General features: G+C 39.5%; 2 protein-coding genes across 2 annotated transcripts; one reads left to right on the forward strand and one right to left on the reverse strand.

The window, feature by feature from the left end:
* The first annotated feature begins 8,982 nt into the window (after positions 1–8,982).
* On the forward strand, positions 8,983–9,841 carry LOC6051117 (chromobox protein homolog 3). Its single transcript, XM_001867566.2, has 2 exons — positions 8,983–9,081; positions 9,137–9,841. The coding sequence occupies exons 1-2, from the start codon at positions 9,075–9,077 to the stop codon at positions 9,754–9,756; spliced, it is 627 nt and encodes a 208-aa protein (XP_001867601.2). The 5' UTR covers positions 8,983–9,074; the 3' UTR covers positions 9,757–9,841.
* Positions 9,777–10,860, reverse strand: LOC6051118 (mitochondrial GTPase 1). The gene has a single exon (XM_001867567.2). The coding sequence runs from the start codon at positions 10,779–10,781 to the stop codon at positions 9,834–9,836; it is 948 nt and encodes a 315-aa protein (XP_001867602.2). The 5' UTR covers positions 10,782–10,860; the 3' UTR covers positions 9,777–9,833.
* Positions 10,861–16,708: the final 5,848 nt, after the last annotated feature.

Below are 16,708 nucleotides of genomic sequence, written 5' to 3' on the forward strand. Positions count from 1 at the left end.
CAAACGGCGGGTACTTTGTTTACAATTCGCCCACTCGAAAATATTTTTCTGATGTTGGTTAGTATGTGTACTAACTCCATGCGAAATTTGAGCAAGATTCTGTGTGGCCAAAAATTCTGAAAAATCGTCAAAGTTGGCAACTTTGCCAAAATATGGTAAAATAGTAATATTTGTCAAACGGCGGGTACTTTGTTTACAATTCGCCCACTCGAAAATATTTTTCTGATGTTGGTTAGTATGTGTACTAACTCCATGCGAAATTTGAGCAAGATTCTGTGTGGCCAAAAATTCTGAAAAATCGTCAAAGTTGGCAACTTTGCCAAAATATGGGAAAATAGCAATATTTGTCAAACGGCGGGTACTTTGTTTACAATTCGCCCACTCGAAAATATTTTTCTGATGTTGGTTAGTATGTGTACAAACTCCATGCGAAATTTGAGCAAGATTCTGTGTGGCCAAAAATTCTGAAAAATCGTCAAAGTTGGCAACTTTGCCAAAATATGGTAAAATAGCAATATTTGTCAAACGGCGGGTACTTTGTTTACAATTCGCCCACTCGAAAATATTTTTCTGATGTTGGTTAGTATGTGTACTAACCCCATGCGAAATTTGAGCAAGATTCTATGTGGCCAAAAATTCTGAAAAATCGTCAAAGTTGGCAATTTCGCCAAAATATGGGAAAATCGTAATATTTGTCAAACGGCGGGTACTTTGTTTACAATTCGCCCACTCGAAAATATTTTTCTGATGTTGGTTAGTATGTGTACTAACCCCATGCGAAATTTGAGCAAGATTCTGTGTGGCCAAAAATTCTGAAAAATCGTCAAAGTTGGCAACTTTGCCAAAATATGGTAAAATAGCAATATTTGTCAAACGGCGGGTATTTGTTTACAATTCGCCCACTCGAAAATATTTTTCTGATGTTGGTTAGTATGTGTACTGACTCCATGCGAAATTTGAGCAAGATTCTGTGTGGCCAAAAATTCTGAAAAATCGTCAAAGTTGGCAACTTTGCCAAAATATGGTAAAATAGTAATATTTGTCAAACGGCGGGTATTTGTTTACAATTCGCCCACTCGAAAATATTTTTCTGATGTTGGTTAGTATGTGTACAAACTCCATGCGAAATTTGAGCAAGATTCTGTGTGGCCAAAAATTCTGAAAAATCGTCAAAGTTGGCAACTTTGCCAAAATATGGGAAAATAGTAATATTTGTCAAAAGCCGGGTACTTTGTTTACAATTCGCCCACTCGAAAATATTTTTCTGATGTTGGTTAGTATGTGTACTGACTCCATGCGAAATTTGAGCAAGATTCTGTGTGGCCAAAAATTCTGAAAAATCGTCAAAGTTGGCAACTTTGCCAAAATATGGGAAAATAGTAATATTTGTCAAACGGCGGGTACTTTGTTTACAATTCGCCCACTCGAAAATATTTTTCTGATGTTGGTTAGTATGTGTACTAACCCCATGCGAAATTTGAGCAAGATTCTGTGTGGCCAAAAATTCTGAAAAATCGTCAAAGTTGGCAACTTTGCCAAAATATGGTAAAATAGCAATATTTGTCAAACGGCGGGTATTTGTTTACAATTCGCCCACTCGAAAATATTTTTCTGATGTTGGTTAGTATGTGTACTGACTCCATGCGAAATTTGAGCAAGATTCTGTGTGGCCAAAATTCTGAAAAATCGTCAAAGTTGGCAACTTTGCCAAAATATGGTAAAATAGTAATATTTGTCAAACGGCGGGTATTTGTTTACAATTCGCCCACTCGAAAATATTTTTCTGATGTTGGTTAGTATGTGTACAAACTCCATGCGAAATTTGAGCAAGATTCTGTGTGGCCAAAAATTCTGAAAAATCGTCAAAGTTGGCAACTTTGCCAAAATATGGTAAAATAGCAATATTTGTCAAACGGCGGGTATTTGTTTACAATTCGCCCACTCGAAAATATTTTTCTGATGTTGGTGAGTATGTGTACAAACTCCATGCAAAATTTGAGCAAGATTCTGTGTGGCCAAAAATTCTGAAAAATCGTCAAAGTTGGCAACTTTACCAAAATATGGGAAAATAGCAATATTTGTCAAACGGCGGGTACTTTGTTTACAATTCGCCCATTCGAAAATATTTTTCTGATGTTGGTTAGTATGTGTACTAACTCCATGCAAAATTTGAGCAAGATTCTGTGTGGCCAAAAATTCTGAAAAATCGTCAAAGTTGGCAACTTTGCCAAAATATGGGAAAATAGTAATATTTGTCAAACGCCGGGTACTTTGTTTACAATTCGCCCACTCGAAAATATTTTTCTGATGTTGGTTAGTATGTGTACTAACCCCATGCGAAATTTGAGCAAGATTCTATGTGGCCAAAAATTCTGAAAAATCGTCAAAGTTGGCAATTTCGCCAAAATATGGGAAAATCGTAATATTTGTCAAACGGCGGGTACTTTGTTTACAATTCGCCCACTCGAAAATATTTTTCTGATGTTGGTTAGTATGTGCACTAACCCCATGCGAAATTTGAGCAAGATTCTATGTGGCCAAAAATTCTGAAAAATCGTCAAAGTTGGCAATTTCGCCAAAATATGGGAAAATCGTAATATTTGTCAAACGGCGGGTACTTTGTTTACAATTCGCCCACTCGAAAATATTTTTCTGATGTTGGTTAGTATGTGTACTAACTCCATGCAAAATTTGAGCAAGATTCTGTGTGGCCAAAAATTCTGAAAAATCGTCAAAGTTGGCAACTTTACCAAAATATGGGAAAATAGCAATATTTGTCAAACGGCGGGTACTTTGTTTACAATTCGCCCATTCGAAAATATTTTTCTGATGTTGGTTAGTATGTGTACTAACTCCATGCAAAATTTGAACAAGATTCTGTGTGGCCAAAAATTCTGAAAAATCGTCAAAGTTGGCAATTTCGCCAAAATATGGGAAAATCGTAATATTTGTCAAACGGCGGGTACTTTGTTTACAATTCGCCCACTCGAAAATATTTTTCTGATGTTGGTTAGTATGTGTACTAACTCCATGCAAAATTTGAACAAGATTCTATGTGGCCAAAAATTCTGAAAAATCGTCAAAGTTGGCAATTTCGCCAAAATATGGGAAAATCGTAATATTTGTCAAACGGCGGGTACTTTGTTTACAATTCGCCCACTCGAAAATATTTTTCTGATGTTGGTTAGTATGTGCACTAACCCCATGCGAAATTTGAGCAAGATTCTATGTGGCCAAAAATTCTGAAAAATCGTCAAAGTTGGCAACTTTACCAAAATATGGGAAAATAGCAATATTTGTCAAACGGCGGGTACTTTGTTTACAATTCGCCCATTCGAAAATATTTTTCTGATGTTGGTTAGTATGTGTACTAACTCCATGCAAAATTTGAACAAGATTCTGTGTGGCCAAAAATTCTGAAAAATCGTCAAAGTTGGCAACTTTGCCAAAATATGGGAAAATAGTAATATTTGTCAAACGCCGGGTACTTTGTTTACAATTCGCCCACTCGAAAATATTTTTCTGATGTTGGTTAGTATGTGTACTAACCCCATGCGAAATTTGAGCAAGATTCTATGTGGCCAAAAATTCTGAAAAATCGTCAAAGTTGGCAATTTCGCCAAAATATGGGAAAATCGTAATATTTGTCAAACGGCGGGTACTTTGTTTACAATTCGCCCACTCGAAAATATTTTTCTGATGTTGGTTAGTATGTGTACTAACCCCATGCGAAATTTGAGCAAGATTCTATGTGGCCGAAAATTCTGAAAAATCGTCAAAGTTGGCAATTTCGCCAAAATATGGGAAAATCGTAATATTTGTCAAACGGCGGGTATTTGTTTACAATTCGCCCACTCGAAAATATTTTTCTGATGTTGGTTAGTATGTGTACTAACTCCATGCGAAATTTGAGCAACATTCTGTGTGGCCAAAAATTCTGAAAAATCGTCAAAGTTGGCAACTTTGCCAAAATATGGGAAAATAGTAATATTTGTCAAAAGCCGGGTACTTTGTTTACAATTCGCCCACTCGAAAATATTTTTCTGATGTTGGTTAGTATGTGTACTGACTCCATGCGAAATTTGAGCAAGATTCTGTGTGGCCAAAATTCTGAAAAATCGTCAAAGTTGGCAACTTTGCCAAAATATGGGAAAATAGTAATATTTGTCAAACGGCGGGTACTTTGTTTACAATTCGCCCACTCGAAAATATTTTTCTGATGTTGGTTAGTATGTGTACTAACCCCATGCGAAATTTGAGCAAGATTCTGTGTGGCCAAAAATTCTGAAAAATCGTCAAAGTTGGCAACTTTGCCAAAATATGGGAAAATAGTAATATTTGTCAAACGCCGGGTACTTTGTTTACAATTCGCCCACTCGAAAATATTTTTCTGATGTTGGTTAGTATGTGTACTAACTCCATGCGAAATTTGAGCAACATTCTGTGTGGCCAAAAATTCTGAAAAATCGTCAAAGTTGGCAACTTTGCCAAAATATGGGAAAATAGTAATATTTGTCAAACGGCGGGTACTTTGTTTACAATTCGCCCACTCGAAAATATTTTTCTGATGTTGGTTAGTATGTGTACTAACTCCATGCGAAATTTGAGCAAAATTCTGTGTGGCCAAAAATTCTGAAAAATCGTCAAAGTTGGCAACTTTGCCAAAATATGGTAAAATAGCAATATTTGTCAAACGGCGGGTACTTTGTTTACAATTCGCCCACTCGAAAATATTTTTCTGATGTTGGTTAGTATGTGTACTAACTCCATGCGAAATTTGAGCAAGATTCTGTGTGGCCAAAAATTGGCAACTTTGCCAAAATATGGTAAAATAGTTACATTTCTTGAACGCAGGTAGGTTATTTGTTTTCAAATCTTCCGGTCAAACTTAATTTTATCATTTTGCTTCGATGGATTGACGTTTAAATCAGATTTGAGCGTTTACATTGTCGCATGGGTCGTTTTAAAAAGAACCGACTGGGATAGATAGTTTTTTTTTATATAAGATTTTCTTTTAATTTATTGCTGCTCAAATAATAACGATAGATATTTTTTTTCTATTACAACGTAAAAGATACTATACTATATTTAACTCAAGGGATCGAAATTGCACAAATTGTTCATTTATTTCCTTCCACTTGGATGGAAATTCTATATCCGTTAGTTCCGCTATTCACCACTAGGGTCAGTGGCGCTGGTGGCAGTTTAGAGAAAAACGGCGCATCCCCAAAACGGCGGAATTCAGCGCGGTCCCAAACTGCATAAAGTAAACGCGGATGTACATGACGGGCAGCAGCGAGTGCACCATCAGGTTCAAACTCGTCCGCCGGATGTGGTGCTGCACGAACTGCATCGATTCGGAGCCCAGCGTCGACGAGAAGACATGGTCCACGGTCAGCCCGGCGGACACAAACTCCGTCGAGGGGTACACGATGCAGAAGCAGAGCAGCGCGTAAAAGATGGTGAACACGATCGCGCTTTCCTGGGACATTGTGCGGTGCTTGCGAAGGAGGACGATGGTAGATAAATATTTTAAAACATTTCACAAGGGAAGATTTTGAAAAAAAAAAGATTGCGGAAGGCAGGACCGATTTTGTTGAAACACAATTTTAATCACAGAAAATGCCTTTTTATGGCAGAAATAAGTGACATCAACACGCCAGCAAAACGTCAAGGCGTTTTGTTTTGAACAAATTTTACACGCTTGCTTCAAATTACTTATTTTCGAGTTATTTTCAGTCAAATCAGACTTCTTGCACTCATTTCTTTAAAACTTAAATATTTACTATACACTCAACCTAGACTCAGTCTGATTTATTTTCATTATTGTGGATTTAGCTAGTAGCTGGATTTTCTGGCATCTTCTCACGGTCATTGAAAACGGTCGTGGATAGACCTAGGGGTTCTCAATCGGTGTGAAAAAGTTCAATTCATAGAAAAATTATGGATTATAATTGTGATTTTAAATCACTTCTCCGACAGGAATAATTGTTTGAAAATTTTCGGAAATTTTTTTATTCAGACGGAAAATTTTTATTTTTCTTAAAAAAAGTTTTATTTTTAACCACACGATCACCCTTGCGATCACCCCTTATTCTGGCTCGATGCCGCCATCATGCGACCGCGTGCTCCGTTTGTTTGTCAACAAAGCTGCAGCTGGATGGTGAGACGAAGTGTTTTGACATTTTTATGCCCGCATCCTATCTCGCCGCCTATTTCGTCGGTCGTTGAGCCGACGGTCGTTTCCACTGACCGAGTCCAGTTAGGAACTGATCGTACAATAAATATGAATAATATTAAATACACTCTACTGACTGGTCCTCTGCCTGGATGGCCGACTTGTTCATTCTGGCCTCAACGTGCAAAATCCTCGTCTTCCGTCTTGATCCTCCGTCGATCGATCCTACAAGTTCTCGGAATGTCTTCAGCGCGTAAAAAACGCGATCGATTTTCTGAGACTCCTTGCCGCCGATGTAAATTTGCAGACTGCACACACAAAGAAAAAATACTGTAAATTTAAAAAGATCGTTCGTTGGATTAAAAGTTCGCGTTGGTGAATATTCGTAGAAAGTTCAAACTTTTTAATTTAAAAGTTGGAAAGTTTTTGATACTACCATGCATTTCTGGAGCAAAATCGTTGTATCGGTAAAAGTTTTTTACTTTGATTATAAGAAAAAACTTTTTATGGCAACAAAAAATAACATTTAACATTACAGTGATGATTTTCGAAAAATGTGATGGATTTTATTTCTATTTTTATTTTAATACTAAAACTGCTGCTTATGCTGCTTAAAATCGCGGACTTCATTTTGGAGCGCGACAACGATGTAGAGAACAGGGTGGTCTCGTTGCCAGCCATCATCAGGACAGGCTTGGAGGAGTTGGCCATTGGGTGTTGATTCGGGAAAGGAAGTCGACGATAGTTCCAGATCACTTGGTCATCCTTCGAGAATGACACAGATGTTGCCAGTTCATCCGTCTGAAGCCGCGCAGTCGCGAGTTGAGCGTTTGCGGGCGGGAGTTGCTGAAAGAATTTGAAAGTAAATTAAATTGGCTAGACACTGAACACATTCTTAATACTCACCGGTGAATTCTTCGGTATTCCAGATAGATGTTCTTGATCAGGTTCGTCGGATATCGCTCCAACCTCTAGAAGTAATCCGAGTACGACAGCTTCAGGACCTGCGGCTTTACTCGGTAATACTCGTCAAACATGTCCCGCAGCGAGAAATGGACTGCGGACCCTCAGGACATCCCACAGTGTCCCGTCATCACTTCCGGCACATAATGCTGCTGGTGGTCGCAAACCGCCGGCACCGAGTGCAACATTCGCGCTGACCACCTCCGATCGCTTCTCGTCGTTTCCCTCTTCCGTCGGATCCTTCTCCTCACCGATAAAATTTACTTTGTCGCACTAGCGTGCCCAGGTCCTCAAGGAAGGTGGGGCAAAAATATTAGAGTTTTGAAAATTTCGTCGTTTATGGACACCCCCTGCCCAATTTTAGAACAAATTTTCGAGGATGGTGGGGCAACTGCCTCATGTTGCCCCACCCTGGGCACGCTAGTGCTTTGTCGTACTTGTTCAGAAAGCGGATGAAAATCTGCTCCAACATCAGTCTCGTCTACCCACCCCGGGCCACCACCACCGAATACAACCGGTGCAAATTCACATCCGCATACACGGCGTCCTACAAAAACAAACAACATCAAACACAAACGCCATAAAACACCCAAGCTTCCTTCTTACCCATTTCGGTCGTGAAACAGCTGCAGATCCGGCAAGAAGCTGGCCTTATCCTTTGGAAAACCAACTTTCCCCTAATCCCTCATCCTTGTTCCGCACCATCCTCCTTCGAAGGTATCCGCGTTCAAGTCCTGGCTGCGGACGCTTTCTGTTTTGATTGACGTCGTGGACCACCACTCACTAACCACCGGAATCACCTAAACGTTTGTTTACATTTTGGACTTAGACGTACACGGTTTCACGAGAACGACAAAATGAAAGAAATTATACAGTCGAATTAAAAGTTAAAACTTTTAAATCAGTTAGCAAGGAGATTTTCAAAAACTGTAGCAGTAAAAGTTTTCATTCTCAAAACAAGAAAAAAACTTTTAATGTAGCAAATTTTAACCACTTTTCAATTTAATTGTAAGTTACTTTTGTCATTACCATAATATTTTTTTGTGTGATTGAATGATCAAAGTCACACACAACATTGTAAAAATATTGTAACAAATCACCGCGACAAAAGAAATAGCAACAGATAAACACGACTCAACATTAGGGAATATTTCAGGAGAAAACAATACACAGTAAAATAACAATTAGTTTTTGAATTCAAACTAAAAATATAACAGTTTTTGCTTTAATGAAAGTTGATAGGCACACTATAAATGGTTAGGCGCTTATACTTACATCAAACCCTACTTAATGTACCACCCCCGGCCGAGTTAAAATGCGTAACCGGAAAAGAAGGTGTGCATGCCTGGCACGAACACTCAAAGCGTGTTCTAGCGTGCTGCTCGTACTGACTCAGAGCAAGGGTGAGATGTAGGTGTAAGGGCAGTGCGTGTTCGTCGGGAACCTGGTGCATAAGATCGGTCAAGGCCCGTTCTTACACTGAAAATTGCGAATTGCGAAAAAATTGGGGCAACTGATTATCTTCTTTTTGAGTACTTTTTGATGTTAATCTTTCTTCATCTTCAGCAGTTGGCAATGAACAGAGTTATTCAAAATGTCCCATCAATCAGATCAATTCAAATTCTGAAACGGAATCTAATTAGATTACGTTCGAGATTACGTTTCAGAATTCGAATTAAATTCACTGGGGACATGCAGATCTTTGATTCTCGTCGCAACACCCCCTTTACTCATTTCTGAGTAGGTTCGGTTTTGACGAAAACTGAGTGATTTTGAACGTGCGTGTGGGTTTCGAATTAGCGCGATGTTCTGTACTTTTTATGTGAGTCGGCATCACTGCTGTCAAAATTCGCTTGCGCACAAAAACAAAACAGAAGTTTGTTTACAAGCCGCACTGAAACTTTTTTTTGCAAAACAGCATTCGCATTCTAGAATGAAAAGTGAGTTTTTCTCAATTTTTTAATGAAAAACTTAATTAATTCAAACTCTATCCAGCCACCCAGAACGAGGACGACAGCAACGAGGCGCCGTACGTGGTGGAGAAGGTGCTCGACCGGCGCATCACGTCGGCCGGCAAGATCGAGTACTACCTCAAGTGGAAGGGCTACTCGGAGGCGGACAACACCTGGGAACCGGACGAGAACCTGGACTGCCCGGAGCTGATTGCCAAGTACGAGGAGGCGCGCCGGATGAAGGAGTTCAAGGAGGCGAAGAAGAAGGCCGGCAAGAAGAAGCTGGAGGAGATTACGAAGCCGCGGGGGTACGAGCGGGGTTTGGCACTGGCGCGGATTGTCGGGGCGACGGATTGCGGCGGGGAGTTGATGTTTCTCGTTCAGTGGAGTGGCACGGACGAGATGGACATTTTGGCGGCGGCGACGGTTAACGAGCGCGATCCGGCGACGGTGATTGCGTACTACGAGGCCAAGAGTAAGGTCGTGGAGAAGGCGAAGGAACGGGCCAAGTTTGCCGCTTACGAGGAGGAACGGGTGGATGTGGCGAGCGGGAATGATGGGGAGGGGGGCGTTGAGGTTGATGGGGTAGGTGGGGGTGGGATGGAGACCATTTCCGGCACGGAGATTCCCAGCGGAACGCTGGAAGCCATGATGGAGGATTGAAGAAAGGTATATTTTAGATTTTTTTAAGATTCTATTTTACCCACTTTTTGCTAAGGACTAGAATTATACCAACACGATCACTCTATTTTGTCGCTATCGATTAAGATCTTGCCGAAAGCCCCCGTCCGGAAGGACTTGATCATGTGCCTCGCGGCCAGCGTCACGTCCGGTCGAACGACGATACTGCCGTCAAAGTTTCGCACCTTGAGCGTTCGATTGAGATGTTGCGCGCCCGAAACCAGCACTTCCGCTATCGAGTCCGTTGGCTCCTGCAGTCCCATCATCTCCACGTACCGGAAGTTGTTCCGTTTGTTCAGCAAATACAGCAGATAGTCCGCAATCAGTTCCTCCCCGACCAGGTGGTCCTGCAGACAGGACACCAACGCCAACCGAAGTCCCGTCTCAGTATCCGCGATGTTCGGCTTCAAAATGCCCGGCGTGTCCAACAGATAAACCAGCGGATCTTCGCAGATCTTAATCTTGTGCAGCACACTGCGCGTAATCCCAGCCACGGCGCCAACCTGCGACGCGCCCTTCCTATTCAAGTGACGATTCCGGAGCACATTAATAAGCGATGACTTCCCAACATTCGGCACACCAATAATCATGATGCAGTACTCCTTCTGATCAGCCCGATTAAACCGATTCGACCCCAGTATCAAATCTTGCGCCAGCGGCATCACCTTCCGAATCCCGTCACAGCTCTGGTCCTTACAGTTCGTGAACAGAACGTGCCGCGCCTCCGAATCTTCCCCCTGCAACCGGTCCAAAATCGCCCGCTGTGACCTCCGCTCGATCGTGTCCTTTTTGTTCAGCACCAGCACGTGCGGCTTGACGCCGCTGATTGTGTACCGGAACTCGGAGTTGCGCCCGGACAGCGGTATCCGGGCGTCGTGCACCTCGATCACGCAGTCGACCTGTTTGAGCTTTTGCTGCATCTGCTTGATGCCCTTGCCCATGTGGCCCGGGAACCAGTTGAGCAGCTCCCGGTTGACCACCGGGAAGGACGCGCGGAAGCGGTTCATTGTGATTGATTTGGGGACGGTGACCGCGATTCAGCACAGGTTCGTTCGGTTCGGTTTGGCGGCCGGCAACGTTGTTTTGGGATGGGATGGTACTGAACTACAACATAATTTGAAATTAGTAGTTTGGATTTTGAGTGTAACAAAATCAAAACAAGAACCGTGTTGCCAGTAGACACACTAACCAAAAATTACACAGTTTGGATTTTCTACTCATTCTGAGTTCAATTGCATAACTCAGATTACACGTTTTTGATGTGACAGCTCAAGCTCGATCATAGAGTTATCTACGTGCGCATGTATAGAGTTATTTAAGTGCGCATGTACTGCGTGTACGTACACGAAAAAAAGTGATGTTAAATTTTGTCCGGCCAGCAAAATCAAATGGTGCGCTAGTGTGCGTACGCGAAACGTCATAAAGCTCTATTGAGTGTACGTACACGAAAAAAGTGAGGTTAAATTTTGTACCAGCCAGCAAAACAAATGGTGTGCTAGTGTGTGTGAGATCGGGCTTAGATACACTGAGCAAAACTTACACAGCTCAACGAAGTGTTCTACACATGATCTGGCCCTGCTGTACAGAGCACTCAAATATCAATCGCAAAACACTTGAAATTTCGGTGATTGGCCATGAAATAATGTCAATAGCCAAACACTTGAATTTTAAATGATGTTGAAAAAAAAAAGTACGTCAAGCGATTCACAGGTTCTCGCTTGCTAGTCATGCACGCTACCACTGCGCCGGCCGGCCAGTTGAAGATGGGAGTGTTTTTTGTGCTATTGGTTCTTGCCTCGCTTCTAGCCTTCGATGAAAGTCGCGCAAAAATCAATCAGTGAAACACATTAAATTCATGTGGATAATCACGTTGACTTTGAATAGTGCCTGTTTTGGGTAGATCTTAAGATCATTTTCAAGTGTTTTGCTCATCATTTTGAATAGTTCAAGAAGGTGGGACAAATTCATGAGCAAACAATTGAAAAGCTTGAGCCACCCGAATGAAAATAACATGTTAAAACCCGATTTAATCCCACCTGGGGTGAGATAGAGCCTTTCTTACTAAAGAATATAGCAATGGTAGAACTTTTTTCAATTCATAACATCGACTTTGTTTATTTATAACGTCAGCACAAAAGAAAGTCTTATGATGAAAGCAAAGTATTATAAATGATATGATTTCCAAAAGAAATAAAAAACGCAATTTTCACCAAAAGAATATATTACTGCGGGCGTCAATAATTAGATTTCACGCGCGGTGATACGACCGCAAGATAATGGTCGCATGACAGCCGCATGACAACCGCAGAACAAATTTTTGGCTGTTGTCAAAGGTTGCCTTGAGTTTTCAGCTGACTTTTTGGAAAATATTCAAAACAAACCAAGTTGACAGCCAAATCAACGCAGAATTTCAGTTCAACTAGCTGATTTTTACACTGCGGTAGTTAAGCGGCAATAATCTCCTGTCACTCACAGCGAAAGGGAAACGTGATTTTATCTTGCAATAAGCAATATTCAATCGTACAATATGCTTGTACGTTTGTAATCAAACAAGCGTTTATGACAAACGCGATCATAGCCAGCTTCCCATGCGCCCGCTACAATGCACACCGCGGTTTTGGTTTTTTAGCTTCGGTGAACCGCGTGTGCCGCACGGTGCAGGGAAGTGACAGAGTCAGAAATAGCTATTTTCAACAACCGCACCACTACACACTCAATCGCGAGAACCTTAGGTAGAAAGCCATTGGCGTCGCCAGCATTGAAAACTTTGAAAACGATATAAACGATGAAAGCTTGGAAAGCTTGGAATCCAATGAACCCTGTTAGATAAACTTACGACAAATGAAGTCTACATTTAGGCGTTTTTAGGAGCGCACGGGAAACAAATTGATTGTAGCCGGATGAATGTCCTATGTCACAAAAGTTTTTGAATAAACATTGGACAAATATGCAAAAACGGACAGGGCAAAAGAAACCGAAAAGCTACGATAACTTACATGTTGTAGAAAACATCGGTAGACAAGCTACTACAAAACGAGTATAAGTCGAGCCTCAAAATATATGCGCCAGCATTCTCGCGCCAGTATTCGAAGCTCAACTTGACAACGAAGCGACTTGGCGACGAAGCGTCGAAAATCGATGCAGTGTGATTTTTTGGCGATTTTTCCGCTTAAAATTCATGCTGAATCGACATATTTACGAAGATGGAAATGACGTCCTGGCTTAAAGTAAAACCTATACCTTTCTTTAGTAAGAAAGGCAAAAAGTAAATCGTTCTAAAAATTGATCGGGATTGCCGATCGATGTCGAATTTGTTTCAGATGCTCACTCATGGTCTGTACTATGAATGTAGCAAGAAATTTCGAATAAAATCAGAAATGAAAAATGTTGGCGAAGGTCACCAGGTGGGCTTTTACCTTTTTTTAGGGATTTTTTTTCTTTTGGTAGGTTAATCAAACGGCTCTAACTCCAGAACCAGATTATGGATCTGGATGATAATTTGGGAGGTTGTAGAACTCGAAAAATGCAATTTTTGAGATAAATAAAAAATATGAAAATGAAAAAAATACCATATTTTCATTTGAAAACTGTGTATTTTGTTGAAAAGTCCGGCCACATCCGAAAACAGATGGATATTTCGAAATTTGCGCGGCAACTCGCCCAGGTTCAGCACACTAGCTTTCATCTGCATTCAGAAGAATCGAAATCGGATTTATGGGAGCTGAGAACGGCGCGACACAAAATTTTGCAAAATTTTACCACATACGAACATCACTCGACCTCCACGGAATTTATTTTCTCAAAATTCGAGGATTTGAGATAGACGAGTTCTGTCAAGGTGAATCGATAGAGCGTCGAAAATCGATGCAGTGTGATTTTTTTGGCGATTTTTCCGCTTAAAATTCATGCTGAATCGACATATTTACGAAGATGGAAATGACGTCCTGGCTTAAAGTAAAACCTATACCTTTCTTTAGTAAGAAAGGCAAAAATACCAAAAAGTCAACCGCCCAAACACTTGCATTTGATAGTGGTTTGGATTGATGTTGAAACACAAACCAATTAGATCTACGATGTGACTTTATTCAATCATTCAAGTGTTTGGGCACTTGAATAAAAAGTGTGGCATATTTTCAGTGTAGCTCTATTGTTATAGAGCTATTGCGCGTATTCCCGAAAAAGACACGCGACATACCAGCCTCGAAACGACGCGCTGCACTGTCGGAAAATGCGCGCTGTCAAATCCCATTGCGCGTTTTGTTTTTGTTGATCTTCTTCTTCGAATTGGTTCGTTTTTTCGCTGGGCCTAGAAAGTCATATTTGCCATTTGTAGTTGTACATACAAATTTAGAGCGTTTTTTGGCAGGTTTTCTGCAATTTTTAAAATTGAGATTTTTTTGAATTGATTTTTAATTTTTCTTTTTCAATTCAATTCAATTCATTTTATTTACCGAAATAACAATTTTACAACTTGTGTGAATGGCTGGTTCATAGAGATTTGGTGTTCCTTGCAACTATTTCCTTTTCATTACCCGCTTGGTAACAGAAGGTTCTTCAAATGAAATTAAACAAAAACTAGGAAAAATTTGGCCAAAAAACCTAGTGAGATCGAAACTTGGGGTTTCTAAAAACTAATATCACAGACGAGTGGATTTTAGTTTTTCTTGATTTTTTCTAATTTTAAATTGTTTGGACCCTTGAATATTTTTTTTAATTCTGGAATTTAAGAATTAAAAAAAAATCCTTAAACACTTCGATTTTTTTTCACCGAATTCAGTAAGGCCGTTGCAAATATTTTTCAAAGTTTATGTCGCCCCCCCCCCCCCCCTCTTCAAAATTGTTCTGAAAAATCAGGGGGCAAAAAAAAATATTTTTCCAAAAAACTTCAAAATTTCCATGAAAATAGAAGTCTAATCAACTGAAAACAATCTAAAATGCATTTTTTTGCATTGATAATCATATTTAGCATGTTTGGGCTTGTTTTAAAATGTTTTGAATTTTTATGAAATTCAAAAGTACAGCACCGCAAAAAAAATATTTTTCGCGAAAAATTATTTATTTTAGAATACTATAATAGAAGCACACAAATATTGTAGTCGTTTAGAATTATAGAAAACCCTGAAACCCCGATACTTTGACATCGATTGGACCCCCTTTTTAATAGAATAATAATTTCAATATCCCAAAAAATATTTTTTTAAAGAAATTTGGAATTCCAGATATTTTAAAATTTTGAAGATTAGGGCTGAAGATTTTTCTTTTAAATTAAAAAGTTTTCGATTTTTTGATTTTATGAATTTATTTTATTTCTTTATTTTTTTGTTGAAATTTCAAAGTTTTAGAATGTTTTAATTCTATAGTTTTTTTAAAGGTCCTATAAGCTATTGTGTTTCTTATGTTTATATGACATTTTTTAAACCCTAGTATTGACAAATTTAGAACATTAAGAATTTTAGATTTTTTCATTTGAAGAAATTAGATTTTCGAATTTTAAAAATTGAGAATTTTTTGAATTTTGGAGTTTATGATTTTTAGATTTTTTTTTAAGTTTTATGAAAATTTTGAGTCTTAAAAATATTATTTTGAAATTCCAGAATTTTTGAATTTTGATTTTAGAATTTTAAATTGTACATGCAGGCCAAGGATTGATACCTAAGAGCATGCAATGGCACTGACTTTGTTGCGTGCTCTTCGGTTGACGTCCACGTAAGGAACATCCTGGAAGGAGCGCAACTAACTACATCCGTAGTTCTGTTAGATCATCCGAATTATCTTGATCAGAACAGTATAGCTCTGGTTCCTTGCGAGTGTCCTATTTTCTTACCTCCACGTTGGCTTGGTTTTCATGATGACCTAGCTGGTGGCCTGTGGAAACGACTCGTAAACCTTTGACCAGCGAGGGTCAGAGTAGAGACGGCTAGAAGAAAGGGGCGCGTCAATGTGGGAAAAGGAAGTAATTTGTGATTGTAGACGGTATTGTTTAGATTCGCAGTATGTTGAGTCAACTGCTGTGGATGTACCTGAACGTTGCAGATCGGGGTTTCCTCTCTCCTTTCCATTTCCAGCTACCATCTATCATCTGTTTATTTTGTTTCACTGATTTTCTTAAACGGCTTCTGTTTCCTATCCTCCATTTGATTTCGATTTTACTTATTTTATTCTCTTACTTCTCAACGCTTTTCCACTCTATTTTACTAAATGATGCTGCTGCAACAAACTGTCTGCTTTCCCTTAATTTGGCAGCGATGTCAATTTTGTTTATCATGTGCCTTTTCTTTATTTATCTATTTCAATAATTTCTCATCTTCCCTGTAAATTGCCCTCAATACAATCTAAGCATGTTTGTTACCTCTATTTATTAACTATTGTTAATTTCTTTATCTTCTTCATAAATTACTATCTTTCTTTTACTATTGATTCTTTATTACATAGTATATTTCTTTCACTGTCCATTGTTTTGATACTTCACCTTTTTCTTAAGCAAGTGAGGTTCGAGCCCTGACTCAATTTATGGAATGATTAAAGGATTAACACAAATATTACTATTGTACTTTTGAAAAACTTTTATAAAATGCTTAGAACCAAAATATTGTAACAAAACACCGCGACAAAAGAAATATCAACAGATAAACACGACTCAACAATAGGGAAGATTTCAGGAGAAAACAATACCCAGTAAATAACAATTAGTTTTTGAATTCAAACTAAAAATATAACAGTTTTTGCTTTATGAAAGTTGATAGGCACACTATAAATGGTTAGGCGCTTATACTTACATCAAACCCTACGTAATGTACCACCCCCGGCCGAGTTAAAATGCGTAACCGGAAAAGAAGGTGTGCATGCCTGGCACGAACACTCAAAGCGTGTTCTAGCGTGTTGCTCGTACTGACTCAGAGCAAGGGTGAGATGTAGGTGTAAGGGCAGTGCGTGT

The sequence above is a fragment of the Culex quinquefasciatus genome, chromosome 1 (genome assembly GCF_015732765.1).
Source record: "Culex quinquefasciatus strain JHB chromosome 1, VPISU_Cqui_1.0_pri_paternal, whole genome shotgun sequence".
Lineage (NCBI taxonomy): Eukaryota > Metazoa > Arthropoda > Insecta > Diptera > Culicidae > Culex > Culex quinquefasciatus.

Bases quoted from the DNA above. Each gene is read 5' to 3' on its own strand.
- LOC6051118 (XM_001867567.2), bottom strand. From the start codon at position 10,781: ATGAACCGCTTCCGCGCGTCCTTCCCGGTGGTCAACCGGGAGCTGCTC.